This window comes from Furipterus horrens, unplaced genomic scaffold, assembly GCF_987537825.1.
Source record: "Furipterus horrens unplaced genomic scaffold, mFurHor1.1.pri manual_scaffold_5, whole genome shotgun sequence".
Taxonomy (NCBI): domain Eukaryota; kingdom Metazoa; phylum Chordata; class Mammalia; order Chiroptera; family Furipteridae; genus Furipterus; species Furipterus horrens.
The window spans coordinates 194398116-194420608 of NW_028327175.1; the positions used below are offsets into that span (position 1 = coordinate 194398116).

The 22493-nt window shown below is 45.5% G+C and overlaps 1 protein-coding gene across 1 annotated transcript; it reads left to right on the forward strand.

The window, feature by feature from the left end:
• Positions 1-1479: 1479 nt before the first annotated feature.
• LOC150010698 (dysbindin) lies at positions 1480-2406 on the forward strand. Its single transcript, XM_090279566.1, has one exon. The coding sequence runs from the start codon at positions 1561-1563 to the stop codon at positions 2380-2382; it is 822 nt and encodes a 273-aa protein (XP_090135692.1). The 5' UTR covers positions 1480-1560; the 3' UTR covers positions 2383-2406.
• The last annotated feature ends 20087 nt before the right edge of the window (positions 2407-22493 follow it).

Genomic DNA, 22493 nt, shown 5'->3' on the forward strand with positions numbered 1-22493 from the left:
ATTACCAACTGTTAACGGCATTAGGATAAAATTTTTCCTATTTATTATCAAGTTTGATTTTCTCCTTAGATTCTCATGTTCTTATTGGGTCATTTAATTATTTTCCCATCTCCACAGTCAAACATCTGTTCTGATTCCCACTCCGCCAGCTTCGCCTCTCGTTCTTTCTCTTTCAGCTTCAATTAGAAGTTTGCGGATGCTCGTATCTCCACTCAGATCTTGGACCTTGCAATTAATTTTAATCAGGCTTGTTAACACTTCCTTTAATAGGTAAGGAATAAGCAAATATGTAGCTAAAAGCTGTTTATGTCTTTTATGAAGGTAACAAATATGCAATTAAAAACTCCTTCTCTGGGTGACTTTGCAGTAAATTTACTTGTTTTGTCACTACTATGCCTGTATAATGTCATTTTCTCTGGAGTTTTGACAGTCAGATTTTTTTTTTTACCCTTGGCAAAATTAGCAAGTAATATTGAGATCTAAGAAATGACAATTAGTTTGTGAATTCTGTGGGATATACAATGTGTTAATTATTGAGGGACCAGGCTGCATGCAATTAAAATTTGGCATCCAGATAATAATAATGTAGTAGGCTTCTGAGTATCTAATGAAGTTGAAAATGTTCGTTACCAATAAATTAATTCTCAGTTGCTTAACCACCCTTTAAAATGTCTATGCAGAGGAATAGATCATAATAATCATTACTGTTCACAAATAGAATAATAACATGAATTCTTGAAAGCCTATCAGGACTATCATTTTATTTTTTTGTTGTTGTTGTTATGTTTGTTTGTTTTGGGGGGTTTTTTTTAATATGCTTTATTGATTATGCTGTTACAGTTGTCCCAATTTCTTTTCCCTTTGTTCCCCTCCACCCAGTGACCCCCCTCACTCCAGTTGTCCCCCCCTTAGTCCATGCCCATTGGTTGTGCATATAGTTCTTCTCAGCCTCTTCCTATCTACTCCACTCCCTCCTACTATGCTTCTTAATTCCTGTACCATCTCCCTCCCTTTCCCATTCCCCCTCCCCCTGATCTCCCTCCAAAATGTACCCCATGCCTATAATTGTTTTCCCACTCTTGTTGCCTACTTAGTTTGCCTTTGTTTCAATTCCCTAGCTTCTGTTGTTGGGTGTTGTGATACAGTTTTCATTTTAATGTTTGTAGTTTTGATCCTCTTTCTCCTAAACAAGTCCCTTTAACATTTCATATAACAGTGGTTTGGATCTGATGAATTCCTTCAGTTTTACTTTGTCCTGGAAGCACTTTCTCTGCCCTTCTATTCTGAGTGACAGCTTCACTGGATAGAGTAATCGTGGTTGTAGGTTTTTGTTTTGTATTACTTTGAATATTTCTTGCCAGTCCCTTCATGCCTGCAGAGTTTCTTTTGAGAAGTCAGCTGGTAGTCTTACTGGAACCCCTTTGTACATAATTCTCTTCTTCTCTCTTGCTGCTTTTAAGATTCTCTCTTTAGGAGTGCGGAGCGCGCGGGTGACAGGTGCGCGGAGGGGAGGGCAGCGCGCAGGTGTGTGACCTCAACCGAGGAGACACAGTGGCAGCGATGCTGGAGACCCTGCATGAGAGGCTGCTGAGCGTGCAGCAGGATTTCACCTCCGGGTTGAAAACTTTAAGTGACAAGTCAAGAGAAGCTAAAATAAAAAGCAAACCAAGGACTATTTCATATTTGCCAAAATACTCTGCTGGGCTAGAATTACTTAGCAGGTATGAAGATACATGGGCTGCACTTCACAAAAGAGCCAAGGAATGTGCAAGTGCGGGAGAGTTGGTGGACAGCGAGGTGGTTATGCTTTCAGCACACTGGGAGAAAAGGAAGACCAGCCTAGCGGAGTTACAGGAGCAGCTTCAGCAGCTTCCAGTTTTGATAGCGGATTTAGAGTCCATGACAGCAAATCTGACGCATTTAGAAACTAGTTTTGAAGAGGTAGAAAACCACCTGCTGAACCTGGAGGATTTATGTGCACAGTGTGAATTAGAAAGACACAAACATATGCAGTCCCAACAACTGGAAAACTACAAGAAAAATAAGAGGAAGGAACTTGAAATCTTCAAAGCTGAACTAGATGCAGAGCACTCCCGAAAGGTCCTGGAGATGGAGCATACCCAGCAAATGAAGCTGAAGGAGCGGCAGAAGTTTTTTGAGGAAGCCTTCCAGCAGGACATGGAGCAGTACCTTTCCACAGGTTACCTGCAGATAGCAGAGAAGCGAGAGCCCATGGGCAGCATGTCGTCCATGGAGGTGAACATCGATATGCTGGAGCAGATGGATCTGATGGACGTATCTGACCAGGAGGCCCTGGATGTCTTTTTAAATTCCGGTGGAGAAGAAGATGCTGTGCTGTCCCCCATGTTAGGTAGGAAGTGACAGACCTGCGTAATCTTCATCATACTTATTAACATGGTGCCCCGTCAGAGGAAAGACGGAATAATATACGCGTCTCTAAGCCAGTCAGCTTTGTGTGCCACTCCGTTTTCACACACCTGTGTCTGAGCTCACAGTAGGGGCACACAAAACATCAGCTGTTCAGTCACGAATTTCTCAGATTTTAACTGCTCTGCCCAGACACCTTCCAAGAACAGGGGGGTTCCTTAATTTATATTTTACCGCCTCCATCTCAGAATTTTGAGTTTGGCTGTTTGTAATTATTTTAAGGACTGGAATTTGGGGCAGCTGGGAGCTGTCCTGTGTGGCTCACACACCTGGTGGTCTGAGCACGCCTTTGCAGTCATTAAAACTCTTCTTTCATTCAAAAAAAAAAAAAAAAAAAAGATTCTCTCTTTATCCTTAATTTTTGACATTTTGATTATAATGTGTCTTGGTGTGGTTCTCCTTGTGCTTCCTGGACCTGTAAGTCTATTTCCTTCCCCAAGTTAGGAAAGTTCTGTTTCATTATTTTTTCACATAATTTTTCAATTTCTAGTTCTAATTCTTCACCTTCTGGCAACCCTATGATTCGGATGTTGGCCCGCTTATAGCTATCCAATAAGTTTCTGAGCCTCTCCTCATTTTTCTCACTTCTCATTTCCTCTTTCTGCACTGGTTGACTATTTGTTCCTTCCTTATGTTCCGATTTGTTGATTTGATCCCTGGTTTTCTTGCCCTCACCACTAGTTTCGTATGTGTTTTCATTCATTTCAGCAGGACTAGCCTTCATTCCCTCTCCATCTTGTTTAAGATCTGCTGTTAGGTCTGTAAGCATTTTTATAACCAAATCTCTGAGCTGTGCCTCAGAAAGATTTCCTATCTGCTGCTTCATTAGATTAGATATTTGCTGTCTGGTCAGCTGAGTCACTGGGATCTCTATCATGATCTGTGCCATCCTGATCGTTTTGTGTTTACCTTTGCTTCCTGGTCAGGGCTGTCACACCTCCTACGCTATAGGGGGCAGAGCCCTGTGCACTCGTCACAGCCAGGCCACCCGTCTCACCATGCTGTGGCATTTTCTGTGGGGGTGGGGGTCCCAGATGGATTTCTGCCGTTCACTCTCCGCTGAGAGACTGGGAGCCTCTTCCTCTGTCCCCACCCCCTCTGGGCCTCACAGTCCAAGACAATGGAGGTCTGCTTTCCTGGCTTTGGAATCGCAAGCTGACCGGTCTGGTCTGCAGCTGGGGGTGCTCCCCAGGTGCTTCTCACCTCTCCCTAAATACGGGTGTCTGTGCTCACCATGGTCCTGCCTCGGTCACCGCTGCTGCCGTGGACAGCAGAGCCTGAACTCTCCTCCCCGGCTTTGCCCCTCCTACCCATCCAGACGAGCACCACTTCTTTATAACTTCATATGTTGGACTTCTATTTATTTTCTGGAACTTCTGGTTATTTCTGGTTTTGCAGTAGTTGTAGTCCTTCTCAGCTGTGGAGTCTAGGCCTCCATCTTGACTGGTCATTTTATTGTTAAGAGTTCCCTGCCCAGTGACCGGGAATCTCCCCAAAGACTCCAAAATACACTGGCTCACAGGGAACTTCACTTCTCCTAAATCTCTCTTTCAAGTCATTTAAAGGTCAAAGAATGACCAAGAAGGAAAGAGCGCTGAGACCAGAGATGGGTCGGGATAGCCTACATTTGCTCTAATGGATCCCAAATATTTTTAAACGATTTAGACAATGTCTTCTTTACTTGACCTAATTGCATGCCTCTTTGCCATGTGGAAACTCAGTTTCAGGTAAATTTCCTTCTTTAACAGGCACACACAGTTTTCGAGGAACTGGAAAGTCAGTAACAAGTACTGTCTCAAGGAGGCCCCCAATTTTGCAGAAGGTCAAACAGAAAAACAAGTCCTTATAGGATACAGTCATAACTGCCATGACATAGGAACAAAAGTCTGACTTACATCCTACAAAGACCCTCTCTGGTTGCTGAATGGAGAGTAGATTGTCAAGAAGCAAGAGTGGAAACAGGGAGACCAGCCAGAGGATTGCCATGGTCTATGAGAAAGATAATGGTGACCTCTGGACAAAAGCAGTTACACTGGAGAGACAAAAAAAAGAGAGAGAGAGAGAGAGAGAGAGAGAGAGAGGGATTTAGATATATTTGGGAGGTAGAACTGTATCCAGGATTTGGCTTGAAAAACTAGAGAGATAGTACTATTGTCATCTGATTTGGGGAAGACTGGGAGAGGAATCATGCTGGAGGGAAGCCTTGAGAGTCCTGTTTGGGGTCTGTTGCGATTGCAGTGTCTATGGGAGACGTGTGTGAGGGTATCAGGACCATGCTGGGCTTTGAAGTGAGGTGTGACTGAAGAGAGAAGTTGGGTAATCATCATCATAGGGCTGCTTCTGAAGGCCTAGAATGGATGAGCCTACCCAGAGAGGAAGTGCAGAGATGGAAGAGAGAACTCAGGAGCAAGCCTCAAGTAACTGACATTCAGAGAATAAGGTGGAGGAAGAGGACTGGCCAAAACGACTAAGGAGGTACGGCCTGAGAAGTCTCAGGACAAAGAAGAAAGCACCGTGCCATGGACATAAAGAGACGGAAGAATTTCAAGGGGAAAGGAGACAAGGAATCTGATGCCTGTGCAAAGATTATTCATTGACTCACTGTTGGGATTGCAATAAATTAGCAACATCCTCAGAGCCCATAATGGGAGACTAAAGAAATAAGTTGGGGTTCACCCTTAGGAAGGAATACTCCACATTTGTAGAAAAGAAGAAATGATTTCCCAAAGGTACTATAACAAAATTCAATAACTAAAAACAGCAAGATTCTTTAGTATCTTATTTGTGACATTGAGGTTACACATGGAATTGCTGGGATGTGCATTGAATAGTTATACAAGACGCAAAATACACCACAAAGGTGGTTGTCTGCAGGCAAGAGAGCCGGATAACGCAGGAACAGGGGTAGAAGGGGTAAGATTGCTTTGAATCTTGATAGAGTAGCTTTTAGACTTTAAAATTTATATTTTATGCTATGTACCTTGACTAATCAACATCAAGATATAATATTTATTATTATGTTGTTTTTTCACCATCTTTTCAAGAGTTATAACATGTACTTTGCTTTAAGACCACATTTACCACAGTCATTTAGATAATTCCATGCTTAATTGGTTTCTGTGCTCACTGTTGATCCATTTTAAATTTTTATCACACATTTCTTCATTCATGAGGTCTTTACTTTGTTCATCTCTCATGTAGCTGCAATATATGCTCACGTAATTTTATCACAAAAACTAGATAGATTAATATTTTCTGAATCCTTAAAGTCATGAGAATTTCTTCCTGTTGCTTTCATATAAAAATAAGTGGAAGGGGTCTTAGTTTAGGCTCTGCCCAAAACAGCCTGGGACGAGGATTTTGGAACTGTTCCCAGGAAACAGCAGTAAGGGAGCAGGGAGAGACAGGAAGATAAAAGAACCAATAATGGGTGTGTGCTTGAGCTGATTACCACTGTGAGGAATTGGGGCTTGATGCCACTGGGGACCCCTGGGAAACCACATAGAATGGGTCTCAAAATTGTCCCACAAAGCATGGGAGACTGGGGCATTCATCCACCAACTTCCATCTCCAATGGGTTATGAGTTGCTCTCAGGAACACTAATTCTCTTTTACTTCTGGCTTCTATAGCTTTGGATAAAGCTCTTAGGCAGAAAAGTTCCCAAAATGGCTTGAGGTGGGAAACACGTCTGGGAATGGCCACCACGGGCGGCTGAAATCCCAGGAGGCTGAAGAGAACATGGTGCTGAGCAGAAAATCATGCATTACAGCTGACCAAAGAACACCTGTCCGGAAGCCCTTTATACTCAGAAACGTTCATGAATGTTGTCCCATCATCTTATGGAATCTAACGTTGCAAAAAATTCTGTAGACAACCTGACATTTTTTTTCCCATTCTAGGTAACCAGAAATGCTTATAAAATTCAAAAAGAGTCAAGATACGGATGTTTTTCTAGGCCTTGAAAAATTTTAGTTCATTTTACCTATACATGTAGCACTCTTTCAATTTACAAATTCAGCTCTTTCTTCAGTTCAGGGAAGTTTTCTTCTACTATATCTTTGAATATTTTTCTTTTCTTCAGCAACCCCACTTAGACACATATAGCTATGTAATCTCATATTATTGTCCCCTTAGATGATTTCTACACTTTGACCTTTTCCTTGGCTTTCTTGGAGGGTTTTTTTCAAGCCTGATTTCCACATTTGATAAGAATTTTCAACCATGTCATTCTGCTCTGAAACAATCATGATATTATCTTTAATTGTATTTTGGCATTGTTTCCATAAATGTTTTTTCTTACCTAAGTCAACATCTCTTTTATTTTGGCCTGTCTCATTAACCAATATCGTTTTTTCAAGGTTGTTCATAAATACTATTCTTATTCTTATAAAGATTACATATTCAAAATTTATTTCTTCAAATACGTATTCATCTTTTATGGGCCACATACTGTCATTTATGGCATATAAACTTTTCACAAGTCCCTGGCTGGTTTCCTGTTTTGAGGCAGGCCTCCTCAGACCTGTGATTTGTCTCAAACAAGTAGAGATGATGTGATATGTATTCCTGGGATCCCCCTCTGGCTGCCTGAGGGCTGTTAGGATTGTCTTCTTATTTAAGGCAGAAGGCTGGGTGATGTCGGTTTCTAGTACCATTTTGGCATTCATCAGTCTCCGGGAGTGCAGAGAGGATAAAGGAGGGCTAGCACAGTCCCAGCAGGGAACATTGTCCTTGAGTGACTTTCCTCTTTGTCCCCAAACAGTCTGTTGTAACCATACACTGGGACCAGCTTTCTGTATCTGCTTTTCTCCGGGAGTGTAATGGGCCACTCTCTGGAGAAATGCCCCTTTCTGGAGCCTCTGCCCACTCCATCAGGGTCCTGTATCCTTCCCATTGCAGGGAGGGTGGAGAGGTGCTCCACTCTGAGAGGTGCTCCCCTCTAGATTCTCAGGAAGAGAAGTCAAAATTGGGACTGTGGTGACTCTCTTCACCCTAATCCTATCTTCGCTACTCCCAGAGGCAAGACCAGTGTCACGGGTGTGCAATCTGTGCAGTCACACAGGGCCCTATACACAGAGAAAGGCCCCATGCTTGGCCCTGCTGTTATCATCTTGAAATTCTGAATGATTTTTGAATGAAGGCCCTGACTTTTCATTTTTCACTGAACTCCACAAATCATGTACCCAGTCTTGCCCAGAAGTTATTCCTTGACATTTATGGCCTAACAGGTAACCTCTGCCAGAGTGACCATGCACTCACCTGTCCTGATCACGCCCTATCGTCACCATTAAGTGGACAGTAAGGAAGGAAAGGAGTAAGCAGAAGAAATACTGCTAAGAAGGGTGCTTTGGTCTTGTGAAACCACACACACACACACACAAAAGGGCAAGCCAAAGCACAGCCACTAAAAGCAGAACCAGATTGCCACTCAGTATCTAAACCCTCAAGACAAAGCCCTGGTCTGTTCTCATGCTAATCCATCTTGTCCCCCAAACCCCTCCAATGCACAGTGATGAGCTATTTGGGGAGGTTCTTACAGTCATGAGCTGGATTTGAGTCCATCACTAAAGTGCTCTATTCCATTTCCTATTGCCTTCCTTTGGGCATCATCCTCCCTAAAGCTTTACAAACGAAAGCTGAAGGAATTGCGCACAGCAGATCTACAAGGCTATGGCCTTACCGTCCTCTGGCAGCCCATCACTGAGCAAGCCCACGTCTGCTCTGAAAGATGAGAACCCACCTTTTCAATAAAAGCCTAGTAAACAGAGATGATGTTAGCCTGCTGGCCTAACAAGCTGATTTATATTTATTTGCTAGCATGAATCATTTGGTGTAATAGAAAGAATATCTAACAAACTGGATGCTGTGATGGGAAGATGGCCTCTTATTTTAAAAATAAATGTCAAGTCTTCGCCACAACATTTATTTTTGGTAAATGCTGAATCTCTGCCTGGGCATTTAAATAGCAGCGGGAGACCTTAATCAGACCAATGGGGGGCTCTGCTGAAGAGAACAATTGACTTTTGTTGACCGAGAAGAAGTTCAAAGTGTAATGCAGACTACTGTATATTCCCTGGGGTGGCGCCTGGGGGAAGAGGAGGGAGAAATGATTATGCAGCCATTTGGATTTGTTTGTGCATTTGAGCCAAAAGAACTGACCTCCTTGTCTACCTCTCTTTGTAGGAGAAGGAGCTCGGGAAGGTCATCTAACCCACTCTCTTTGTGTGTTCAGAGCCCACAGCTCCCCCAGCACGTGCCACGGCCAACTACACCAGCATCAACTGCAGAGCCGGAAATGGGAGTCAGAGACACAGAATGTATTGTCTGCCCAGACCAATTCAGAAGGAACGCAGCTTTTACTCATTTCTGAGGCTTTACAATGTGCCGTCAAAAACAGTCACAACAACTAAACAAAAACACAGCATCCCCCAGGTATTTACCAAGCTCCCATCAACACTTTTCTTAGGTTGTTTTAAGCATTCTCCATTCCAACAGGCTGAGGTTGTGCCCATGTTGCCAAGTTCAAAATCTAGCACCTGATTAAACCGTCTGCACAGCGAATCCAGCGGCGAAGACCACTGTCTGTTGAATACGCCTCGTGCTGCGTCTTTCCCTGGACAGCGGCAGCCTGGCGGCCTCCAAGGACAGCTTCAGCACAATGGGAAGAACACATTTCTTAACCAGGACAGACTACTACAATTTTCATAAAAATGAAAATAAAGCAAAACCCTCTGTGGGAAACCCGTTGATTCCTGCTCCAGGATTACCTCACTGGGACTTAGAAATGCCTCTGTCACTCTCCTGCCCCAGTGGGTCCCCAGACCAGGGCCCACCACCTCCTTCAGCTTCCTGGGCAGGCAGGATTCACTCGCTCACCTGCAAACTCCAAACGACCATCAGACAAATGCGCATTACACAGATCTTGCAGGGGGTGCCACCTGGCGCAACCGTGCCTCCCTGGGAGCACAGAGCTGTTTGCTTCAATCCGCTTAGGACCCACCTCTGAACAGAAGCAGGACAACTTCATTACACTGCCGCCAAATGGGTGTAAGGCAAGGGTCATTTGGGAAGTGAATTTTTATTTTCAAAGGGCACCTTTGAAAATCCAAAAGTCATAGGGAGCCCTGACCACAAAGCCCAGGACGCTGGTTCAATTCCCAGTCAGGGCGCAGGCCGAGATTGTGGGTTCGGTCCCCAGTCGGGCGTGTACGAGAGGCAACCGATCGATATTTTTCTCTCACATTGATGTTTCTCTCCCTTTCTTTCTCCCTCCCTTCCCCTCTCTCTAAAAATAAAATAATTCTTTTTGAAAAACAAAAAAGGCATGGGAGGCGGCAAGTTTGTCAAAGAGAAAGATGCTATACTACCGTTTCCATTAGCACCTTCCACCCAGCTGTCCTGAGGAGCTGGCGCGGCTCTTTGGAAGTAGCTGCACAGTGAAAATCAGGTTCTTGTCTGGCGCCATCCTATAGGCTGTTGGGTTCTCTGTGGGGTTCCAGATGGACACAGTATATAAAGTAAGTATGATAATCAGGAAAGCATACATCCATCAAAGCAAAGAGAACTCTCATTTACTGAGGGCAACGAAGGGCAACGCACTCACTTAATACAATTTCCCCTCGTCCTTCCTTCTATACAGATGACACCAACACTCAGAACATGTCATTGATTAGCCCAGTCACCCGGCAAGCGGCAGTGTCAAGACTAGAACCCAGATCTCACCGCCCAGGGTTCACCCTCTCTCTGCTCTTCCACTGTCTGCCGTGAGGATGGCGGGGCCTCGTCTGGTGACAGGGAGGCCTCATGGCTACATGCCCTGAGCAGTCAGTCACATGGGGCCCCACACTTAGCAGGGCCCTGAACTTGAAACCCTTAGTAAGGTTTGAATGAAGACCCCTGAATTTTCATTTTGCATGGGGTCAGCCAGTTACACAACTGGTCTGCAGGGGCCTCTTGGGTCTTTCAGGACTAAGGGGCCTGCTGTTCGCTTCCACTAGCACCCTGACAAAACCCTCCTTGCGTGGGATTCCCCTGGAAGCCTGGCTGCACCAGGCCTGGTACGTTGTCCTGGGAGAATCTACAGTGACTCTCTTCAGTGCCCTTTGCTACCATCGTGAGCATTTGAGCAGCCCTATGGTTTTAGGTCTTTGTGTATTCCTGTTGCTCTTCCATACGTATCAAATGGAGAACCAGTGGGTAGACTTCAAAGGTCTTGCTAACAGCCACTCGTGTACATGGTGCCCAGGAGGAGCAAAGCCACTCTTTCTTTAAGCTCAAGTCCGCTGCTGCCGTCCGTATGGAGGGCACCCTCCGGAGTGGGAGGGCAGGCACAGTCTTTCTCCCTGTGTAAGTGCTCATCCCTCTCACTCTAAAGCACACTGGGCTTTTCTCCCTCATGTCTGGGGCACATACACAGTCACTCTTCTGGTTTGCTAAGGATCTCCCAAAGAAACCATAACCCACGAAAAGGGATAAAGCATGTTGTGTAGACAAAATCCGTAGCTACTCGGGTCTCCTACCAAACTATCTTAACTTTTCAAGCTCCCTGGGTGTTGTCAGACTGTATGAAGTGTCTCTGGTAAGGATTAAGTGATAAGATGTATGTAACACATGTAAGGTAGTCTTCAATCTGCAAAACTCTAAACATGTTGTAGTGGTGATAGTGATGGTGGTGATGGTGATGATGGCAGTAATGGTGATGTCGGTGGTGGTGATGTCAGTTGTGATGATGGTGGTGATGGTGGTGATGATGATAGTGATGGTGGTGACGGTGGTGATGATGGTGATGATGGCAGCGATGGTGATGTCGGTGGCGGCGATGGTGGTGATGACCACAATGGTGGTATTACAAGATATTATTATTTCTTAACCTTAGTACCATTTTCCTCTGATAAATACCCTATCACTCAACAGAAAATTTCTCCCATTGCCTGATGCTTAATTGCTTTCTCTTCATTCCCTGGAGCCTCTCTCAGACAGGACAGGAATCCTGGGGTTCTTCTGGACACTTGAATCAACCAGTATCCAACCCTGTCCCCAAACAGGCAGAAATCACAAAGGGGTCACCCCCACCTTCCTGAAGGCTGAATGGGCAGCCAGGAAGGGTAGGGCTCAAAGAGGGTAGTGGGATGTGGCCCCAGAAGTTCCTGGGGGAAACCAGTCTGTGTTCTCCCTCCTTCATCAACCCAAAGGCAAGTGACAAACCTGCCAGGCAGCTCTGGCAGAAACCTTGGTGCCATCTGCTGGCCATTGTGAGTATGATGCCCTGGAAGTTAAGCTGTCTAGGGACACCTACTCTGTACAAGGTGTTGTGCGGGCGCTGGGGGTAGACGGTAGAAAAGACAAGTTCACCCCTTTACAGGCCGTCTGGAAAATCAGGGAACATACCGACCGAGGTGCCTCGGGAAAAAGAGTGGAAATGTAGATCAAGACCATTGGAGAAGGGCCTTGAATGACAGACCAGCAATTTAGAGCACTAGCCTGCCTGTGTCCCTGGTGGAGGACCGGAGTTATACAGAAACATGGCACCTTTCCTGAAGAATCTATTCCACTTAAAGGAATAGAGGAAATTTTAGAATAGTTTTAAAATTACTTTAAATTAAAACAAATACATATGTATTATCCAGTGGAATGCAAAATTTTTACAATTTTTAAAGACATCACAGCCAAGTTCAAAGACATTTTCCACAGGCAGGAGGCATCTGCTGCCCCCAAGAGGCCAGGGTTTCTACGTGGAAGAAGCTCTGGGAGGGACATCATGCATGTGATTTTCCAAGGGGAAAGGACCGCTTCTGCCTGGAGAGGGGCCACGGAAGAAGGGGAAGTCCTCAACCTCTCCCATTTATGGGGCGGGGGGTGGAGGGTGGAAATCATCACTGAAATCGAGGGTAGGGACTCACTTATTGCTCACTAACTGAGGGGTGGATTGATCAGAGGCTCCCTGAAGACCATCCGTGAGCCAATTCGCTCAGGTTCCCATTTATGAAGTGCCCTGTATGAGCCAAATGCCAGGCCAAGCCCGAAGGAACAAGTTGTATGCCTCTCACTCCAGTGAGTGACAGTGACGGGGAAGACAGCGGGGAGGACTCAGGTGATGAGAACAGCCACGGGACAACAGGCTGGCTTCCCGCATTGGGCCATTTGCCGCTCTCATACATCATGGTCCCTTTCCGAGCGTTTGCCCAAGAGCAACAGGATCAGTTGGTGATGTTATGCACACATGCGTGTCACCCCATAACATGATGCTGATTTCCCCGTGTCATAGGCAGCAAGCTGTTGGGGAACAATCAGGTTCCCGTCCTGCCATTGTGAGTAACCGTGCGGTCTGAATGAAAAGATAGGGTCAGGAAATGCCTAAGACAGGGTGATGTCTTTGCAGGGAAACACAAGAAAAATATGTGATGGCTGCACATTGGCTCCACAACACTCAGGTGACAAAAAGAAGACTATATTACTTTCTTTAAAAATATATATATATCAAAACAGATCTGGCTCTGAGCCCCCCATGTCTAGATGACTAGAAATTCCATCTTAATCATATCTCAAGAGAGGAGGTTTATGAGGGTCACGTGACATCCTGGGGTAGAAGTTTACCAGAAAGGGTGCGTAAGGGCCATCTTAAGTGGATGAGAGTCACCTGTTGCTCCTTCTGCTAAGTGACACATTCATGGGCCTGGCTGTCAGCCCCTGGAGCCTGGTGGGTGAGCACAGATGTATGTGCTCCTAGCACCCCCTCCACTGAGTGAGGGCTCATTTAGAAACCCCTCTCCCCCTGCACCCAGACCTCGGGCCTCACAGCCCCTCTGCACAGCAGCCCACAGCCACCCCCACACCCCGCCGCTGCGCGTCAGTGGGCCCAGGACCGCAGCGTTTGTGGACTGCACGCCCCACACTCAAATCCTTCCCCTTCCCAGTCCTGGGGGGGGGGGGGCTCCAGAGCCTCACTCAGCTTCCCTAAGGGCCTCGCTTCCTTCCAGTGTGCCTGGCAGGTGCCATTTTGGATGCTGAAACACCAAAGCAGTTAAGGCAGGAGAGCCCACCTGGGAAGGACTCGGTGCCTGCGCAGGACGGAGGAACACACCACCCAGGCTCCCGGGCCATAAGAACAGGATACAGATGAGCATCTCATTAAGGCCCCCGGCCCCCCCCCCCACGACAGGGACTCCCCCTGCCCCGCCCATGCTGATGTATTTTCTATGTCCAGTTCCTACAAGCCACATGCGGCCACGTCATCCCTGTTGCTCTAGTCCTGATTTTGCACTGCGATTAATAAACATCTCAAAGGTCAGTTTGTCCCCAACTCCCATGATGGCGCAGAGCTGCAGAAAGGACGGTGGCCTTAGAAAAGTGTCATTCTGAGCATGAAGGGGAACATAGGGAATGTCCGGGTTTTCCTCTATTTTATTTTTTAATTTTTGTGGATCTTTTACCCTGGCTTACAAAAGAAATACTTGCCTATTATAAAATATTCAAGAGATTACAGAAATATTTGCCCTAAGAGGCAAAAGTTCTCCATAATCTCAACCAAAATATTAATAATGGTTGGTGCATATTCCTCCAGATATTTTTTGTCAATGTGGATATTTTAGTTATTTTTTTAAAAATAGGATCTTACTATACGTGAAGTCTTTTTTTACAAACAACAGATGTTGGACTGGCCACAACAAAGAGGTGTACCTACCTCCATCTTCCTAAGAGCGGTGCAGTCTTTTTTTGTACACACGTAATTTAAGTGGTTTGCTGCTGGCGGACATTTTCCCTACCCAACTTTTTTCATAAGTGAGTCCCAGAGAGGATAACTGGCTTGTGCCAGGCCACGTGGACATTCAGAGGCTGCCCCCACCCCCAAGCGTCCTCGTGCCCATGCCTGTCTTTCTCCCGCTCCATGCTGCCCCCTGACGTTCCATTTCTCATCAGTTCCAGTTCCCAAGGCCAGCAGCAGGGAGGAGCACTCTTGCACCAGCGCCCCCATCCCAGGGACTCCAGAGAAGAACTGGGGACAGCTGGCTGTCACAGCCAGGCCCTTCCATTAAAGACTGAGGGCGACGTGTGCCATCTACTGCATTAGTAAGAACATAGAGACAAAAGAGGAAAAAAGAGTATGGCAGGAAAACGGGTGTCTGTTCTTTAAATCAATTTTTGATCATGAGTGTGATATATTTAAATGTTCACACATCATCATCACATTAGCATTAACTAGACCATCAAAGACAATCTGATTACATAATAGGCTTCTTCAGGCATCACCACCCTGAACCTGTTAATAACACATGTAATTATAGATGGAGAAGGAGATGGTGGGCGTGCCCAGTAGAAGCCTCTAGAAGTCTGGGCGTGGTTTCCTGCCATTCCTCATCCACTTGAATGAAACAGCTGAACCACTGTCCTCCCTGCCCCTGAGGCAGGCCTGCTTTTGCTGCTGTGTCGGTGTTTGTGGTCTCTGTGTGTGATATTGTGCAGGACGTCTCTGGCTGCAAGGGGCTCCTGCCCAACTCCAACCCGATTCAATGGCATAGGGGTGGGGGGAGGGGCACTGGAAAGTCAGTGAGGTGGCATCCAGGACAAAGGGCACTAAACCAGCAAGGCAAAAATCAGGAAAGCAGAAGTAAGTGTGGTCCTGGGAACTTCAGGAGCTGAAACCAACTTAAATGCCACCTCTCCTTGTACTCAATGCCCTGGGCTTGGACACCCACAGAGCTGCCTCTGCATGGGTGCCATCCTTACCCTGTTCATGCTTCAACACCCTAGGGTGGACCACCCTCCTCGTCCTACTTACACTCAGACACCCACCCTTGGAGGGAGGGCAAAGACCTTGGTTCAAATACTAACCCTACTGTTTATGAGTCCATAGGCAAATGATTTAATTTTCCTCTCGCAAAGCACTTTGTTTGTGAAATGGAGACAGTAAGACCTAGTTTGTGTGTGCGCGCGCGTGTGTGTGTGTGTGTATGAGAAGCTGTTATAAGGATAATCACAAAGTACATGAAAAGCATCTTGCACTTGACCTAGTGTGTATTGGACAAAACTGGGAGCTCCTCAAGGGCAAGGATGCCTTTCCCACTCCCTGGCTTCACTTAACTCCCATTGAGGGTCAAACACTTGGTTGCTGAATAAACACTCGTTGTTTTACTTGCCTTTTCTCTATTAAAAATGCTTCAGACTTCTGGCCAAGATGGAGGTATAGACAGACACGCTGCATCTCCCTCCACAACTAAGAAGGAATACAACTACCTCAAAACTAGAAACAACCAGAAGTTCCAGAAAATCAAAGTGCATGGAAGTCCAGCAAACAAAGATATAAACAAGAAATACTCATTCAGACAGGTAGGAAGGGCGGAGCCAGGGCAGAGAGGACACGGTGTGGTGGCAGCAGCAGTGGAGGCAGTGGCAGGCCAGCAGAAAGCACAGTTATACCTTTTAAAAAGTCAGGAGGGACACGTGGGGAGCGTTCCCAGCTCCTCATCAGACCACACAGCTCACGGTCCCAGCACCAGGGAAAATCAAGCCTCATTGCTTTTGACTGTGCAAACCAGTGGGGATTGGGAAGGATGCAGAAATTGCCGGTCTCTCAGCAGTGTCCGCTTGTTTAAAGGGTCCCCACAGTCCTAGAATGGCCACAGACCCACCCACTCTGGGAACGAGAGCCAGGGCAGCAGCTAGAGGGGCACTAGTCCCATAAAAGTGGGAGAAGTTCCTGGAAAAGGGGCGAGTGCTGGGCAGGTGGCATTTTTCCTTCTCAGACCCCTCCCCCATACATAGCACCACAACGTGGTGAAACGGGTCGCCCTATACTGACACATCCCTAAGGCTCTGCCCCTTACAACGTAATAGGAGCAACAGCTCTGCCTAAGACACAGAGGCAAACACACACAGGAGACTTCCAGCCAAGATGGAGGCCTAGACTGACACACTCCATCTCCCTCCACAATAAGAAGGAGTACAACTACCGCAGAACCAGAAATAACCAGAAGTTCCAGAAAATAAATGGAAGTCCAATGTATGAAGTTATAAAGAAGTGGTGCTCATCCAGATGGGTAGGAGGGGGTGAAGCCAGGGCAGAGAGGTCAGGCTGTAGTGTCGGCAGCAGCAGTGGCGACAGCAGCAGGACAGTGGTAAGCACAGACACCCATATTCAAGAGGAGGCAAGAAGCACCTGGGAATCACCCCTAGCTGCAGACCAGACCTGTCAGCTTGCGATTCCAATGCCAGGGAAGGCAGACCTCCATTGCCTTGGACTGTGAGGCCTGGAGGGGGTGGGGACAGAGGAGGAGGCTCCTGGTCTTTCAGCAGAGAATGAACAGCAGGAATCCATCTTGGACCCCCACCCCCACACAAAATGCCACAGTGTGATGAGAAGGGTCGCCCAGTTGTGACGAGTACACGGGACTCCACCCCCTATAGTGTAGGAGGTGTGACAGCCCTGACCAGGAAGCAAAGGCAAACACAAAATGGTCAGGATGGCACAGATCATGATAGAGATCCCGGTGACACAGCTGACCAGACAGCAAATATCTAATCTAATGAAGCAGCAGATAGGAAATCTTTCTGGGGCTCAGTTCAGAGCTTTGGTTATAAAAATGCTTACAGACCTAACAGCAGATCTTAAACAAGACAGGGAAGGAATGAAAGCTAGTCCTGCTGAAATAAACAAAAACATATATGAAACTAGTGATGAGGGCAAGAAAACCAGGGATCAAATCAACAAATGAGAACATAGGGAAGGAACAAACAGTCAACCAGTGCAGAAAGAGGAAATGAGAAGTGAGGAAAATGAGGAGAGGCTCAGAAACATATGGGACAGCTATAAGCGGGCCAACATCCAAATCATAGGGTTGCCAGAAGGTGAAGAATTAGAACTAGAAATTGAAAAATTATGTGAAAAAATAATGAAACAGAACTTCCCTAACTTGGGAAAGGAAATAGACTTACAGGTCCCGGAAGCACGGAGAGTTCCAAAACAACTGGACCCAGGGAGAACCACACCAAGACACATTATAATCAAAATGTCAAAAATTAAGGATAAAGAGAGAATCTTAAAAGCAGCAAGACAGAAGAAGAGAATTATGTACAAAGGGGTTCCAATAAGACTACCAGATGATTTCTCAAAAGAAACTCTGCAGGCAAGAAGGGACTGGCAAGAAATATTCAAAGTGATGAAAAGCAAAAACCTACAACCACAATTACTCTATCCAGTGAAGCTGTCACTCAGAATAGAAGGGCAGAGAAAGTGCTTCCAGGACAAAGTAAAACTGAAGGAGTTTGTTAGATCCAGACCACTGTTATATGAAATGTTAAAGGGACTTGTTTAGGAAAGAGGATCAAAACTATGAACACTAAAATGAAAACTGTATCACAACACCCAACAACAGAAGCTAGGGAACCAAAACAAAGGCAGACTAAGTAGGCAACGAGAGTGGGAAAAGAATCATAGGTATGGGGAACATTATGGAGGGAGGTCAGTGGGGCGGGGGAAGGGGGAAAAAGGAGGGAGATGGTACAGGAATTAAGACGCATAGTAGGAGGGAATGGAGTAGACAGGAAGATGTTGAGAAGAACTATATGCACAACCAATGGGCATGGACTGAGGGGGAGGGACAACTGGAGGGAGGGGGGTAACTGGGTGGAGGGGAACAAAGGGAAAAAAGTGGGACAACTGTAACAGCATAATCAATAAAGCATACTTTTAAAAAAATCTTTCCGTGTAAAACTCAGCCTCCACAGCCCTAAGCCCCGAGCTATCATTATTCTGAAACAGCACAGTGGAGTAAAGATCACATGCCAAGTATTAGGCTAGACAGAGCTTTTCATTGCAAACGGAAGGTAAATGAAGATCATTCCTACATGTGTGCACATGGGAACTGACAGCTGAGATGATGACAGGAAATGGAAACTGCTACCTGCAATGCTTGATATGAATTACAAACTGATCTTCTATAATTGCCCAAATATCTCTAAAGACATTTAATGTAAGCATTCGGGAGCACACCCTTTTTAAAAAATAAATTTGCTTTACTGAATGTGTAAATGGATTAATTGATAGAGGATCACAGAAGCCACTGAGTGTTGATAATCTTGTTAATAAAACATCAGGAAATTTTTCGAGGGGGAACAGAAGATTGGTTTTCTGATGTCAGCCTTAACTGAAGAGGAAAATGTCCCTTGCAATGCAGCAAACCTAAGGAAGGGAGGGGAAAATAGCATTAACAAATATAAAAAGAAGACGTTAATCAGAAAACAAGAAAGAAGAGGAGAACACTGTAAAAACAAACAAATCTCCAGATAGTTTAATTTTTTAAGAAAGAGAAAATATATTGAGAATTTAAAAATAAGTAAAGAAATATGAAGATATAGAAGCTAATTTAAATCATGGAGAAATAATAGGTATAATTCTGATGCTAAATTTGAAAAGCCTGATAAAATAGATGGTTCGCTAAGAAAATTTAAATTGTCAAAATAATCTGAAGACACACATAAGGAATCTGAGCAGATTAGTAACCCTGCAAAAATTTAAAGGCATGGGCTAAGAACTGAAAAAGTACTGTAGAAGGACCCTGGGCCCAAATGGCTTCACAGCGTATGTCTTTCCTTACAACTTCCAAGAGACTATCACTTCCATTTTATATAAATAGTGCTATAAGTCTGTGAGAGATGCTAAGTTTACCAATTCGATTCATTCAGTTCAGCATAACCTTGACACTATACCATAAAAAGAAAAAAGAAAAGAAAAAAGACCAAACTCCCTTATAAAATAGATATAAATTTAAATTGCAAATCAGATAAGCAAATTTTCAAGGAATAATAATGCCATAAGCAGGTATGACTTGGAATATCAGGATGGTTCAACACCAGGAGAGCTGCTGATGAAACTTATCACATCAGTAGACGAAAGAAGGCCTAACAGTGGGAGAGAGGGCGTCAGAGACCAACCATCAGGCTCGGAAGCCCGTGCCGCTGGACTGGCAGCCTGGCCTTTCCTCTTCGGCCGTGACCCTCCCTTGCACTCTTATCTTTATCATGCAATCTGGCGTCTCCAGGCCACCATTCTCTCACTGTAAATGGAGACACTAGCACTACCCACTTCATGCAGTTGTGAGAATTAAACATTTATCAAGCTGTTTACACCAACATGTGGTGTTTAGTATATAGAAGTACTTGCTAAATAAAACAAACCCTAATCCTCATCTCTATATATGCCAACGACCCAGTTTATGACGAAACCTGTGGTAAACCGGGAATAGAAGGATATTTCCCTGACACCATAAAGAATTTCTAACCTGGGTTAACACCTAACATCGCCCCACCAAGACAATAAGGGAGCTAATATAGAAGAGGGGAAAGCTAGTGTATACCCTATGGTATTGAATGGGAACTGGAGGTATCGGTGTGAACTAATGGTTTTAAGATGTACAGATTGCTCAATATGAAAATAGATACAGGGGTGTGTGTGTATGTGCACCTGCATCTATTTCTTAACTCTGCCCACTGTGAGGGCCCAGCAGCAATGATGTCCCAGGAGCAATAAGCTACCAGCATCCAGATATTAGTTTCTCAATACTACGATCCGTTAAAACTAAACAGGGTTTCTTGGAATAATTGCTGAGTCCAGGACAGAGGACGAGCAAGTACAAGATGAGCCTAGAACATCTTATGCTGTAAAGTAAGGAAATTGCTTCAAAATGACAGAGACATGTCAAAAGGATTGGGAGGCCAGCTTGAAGGGGATCTTGTGACAAAATCTGGGACAACCTGAACATCAAAATAGACAATGATAATAATGGATTATAACCTATTGAATAAAACAAGAATCCATGAGTCCACTCTGATGTAACTAAGCAAATGCACACATACATGAATGAATAAATGAAACAAATACATCTATAAGAAGAAAAGGCTCTTCTTTACAGAGGAAAGCCAGTGAATGAATATAGAAGAAATGACTGAATTAGAAAATCATCATCGTGGTAACAACTGATTAAGGCAAGACTAACTAATGGACGCTTAAACCAGAAGTTGAAATTTTGTTTTACTTGTGACTATTTACATAGTCATAAAGTATCGCTCCATAAGTCTTCATTATAAGTGGTAAAATAGTAACTTTATAGTCCAGATACCTAGGAAGTCCCACCTTCATTAAAGAATCAACACTGATGTCATCAATGAAGGGTCAGATTGATGGCATGTGCTTCTTGACGTGACGCACTGGGAAGAAACCAGCCTCCCTTCTGAAATATCCCTGCCCGAAGTGCTCACCCTGAATCTAATCACAGAGAAATGTCTGACAAACCCAAAGGAGGGTCTTCTAAGAGTTAACTGCTCTAGAGTCTTCAAACACAGAAATTCATGAAATGCAAAGCACGTCTCAAAAATTGTTCCAATTTAAAGGAAACGGAAGAGATGCGGCAACTAAATGCAACACGTGATCCTGGTTCTTCTTTGGCCATAAAGACTTTTATGTTGTATCTTTGTAGTTGATATTTATAGACAATTCAAATCTGAATATGGCCTGCAATTACAAATAACAATGTATAATGTTAATTTCCTAATGTTGACCACTGCCCTGTTTTTAGAAGTACGCACAGACGTATGCAGGGATACAAGATTGTCATGGCTGTGACTTCCTCTCAAAGCTCAGCAAAAATACAGCACGTGGAAGCTGGAGAGAGAGAAGGGACTAGAGCAAATGTTAAAGGTTCATATTTGGAGCTCGGTGACAGGTAAAAGCAATTCTTTGAACTGTTCTTGCAATGTTCCTATAAGTCCAAAATTGTTTCCAAAAAAATTAAAATTAAAAGAAGGGTGTTGTTGTTTCAAAACATGGCCAGGACGTCGGTAGCACCATTCCCATTGAGAGGTGGGTGCATGTCTTTGCCCTGGACTATGGGGGGGCTTGGGTCCACTTGAACCTTGGACTGTGGTGGAAACCACACCACGTGACTTCAAGGCCAGGTCATCGACGACCCTGCAGTCTCCACCTTGCTCACTGGAGAGCTTTCTCTTGGAGCCCCGAGCCACCACGAGGCCACCATGCTGGAGAGACCCTGTGGAAGCTCCTTGCAGCCCATGACGATCCCCCAGCCCGGTATCTTCCAGCTGCCCCAGCCCATCAACCAGGCCGTAGACTGAAGACGTGCCCCCTCTGCGCCTTCCAAATTCTGACCCACAAAATCCATGAGCATCATGAAACTGTCACTGTTTTAAGCCACTTGGCTTTGGGCTGGTCTGTTACATGGCCGTCAGTAACCAGAATAGGGATCTAACATCTATGAGGCACTCACCTTAGGCCAGGACCCGGATGGAGAGCATCACCTGACTGTCTCAGGCAGTCCTTTCTGCAGCCCTGTGTGACAGGCTCCATTATTCTTCCCATCTTACAGATGGGGGAACTGGGGCTCAAACAGGTTCAGTAGCTTGTCGTAGGTCAAAAAGCTGTTTGGGTCACAATATTAGGATCTTTCCCGGGAGCACACGTGGACACCAGAGCATCCTGCCAGGTTGTGTCTCCCCAAATGTATTCATTCCTTCAGTTTTCCTTCACCCAACAAATAAACCATACATGGTGGGCAATGCAGATGTGGTTCCTGCCTTCATGGTGCGTACACTGTGCTGGGACAGGCAGGAATCAGTGCCCGAGCGGAGAGAAAACGGCAACTGTGAGCGCTGTGGTCAGTGAAGGGGGCCCAAATTCGGCTTCAGCCCAGGTGAGCGTCATCAGGAGCCGGACAGGAGGACTCTGCTGTCCTTTCAGGGCAGGACGCGAACCGGCCAGCTGAGACATCGGGGTGGGGGGCGCATGAACTATTTGCATTCTCAGGCTGCCGCTGGGACAGGGGCTGGGAATCTGCGTTTTACCCAGCAGCGTGAGCGAGCGCCACCTTCAGGTTAATTTGGGAAATTGTGGCTCTGCGGTTTCCTGCGCAGGTGGGGTGGGTCTGGCCTCATCGACGGAGGTGGTTTGGGGGACCCCTAGCCCCCAGGTCCCGGTGTCCTCACACCAGAAAGCCAAGTGCAAGCGTGGGCCTGTCGTGCTCCCCCGGAACCTCGGGCC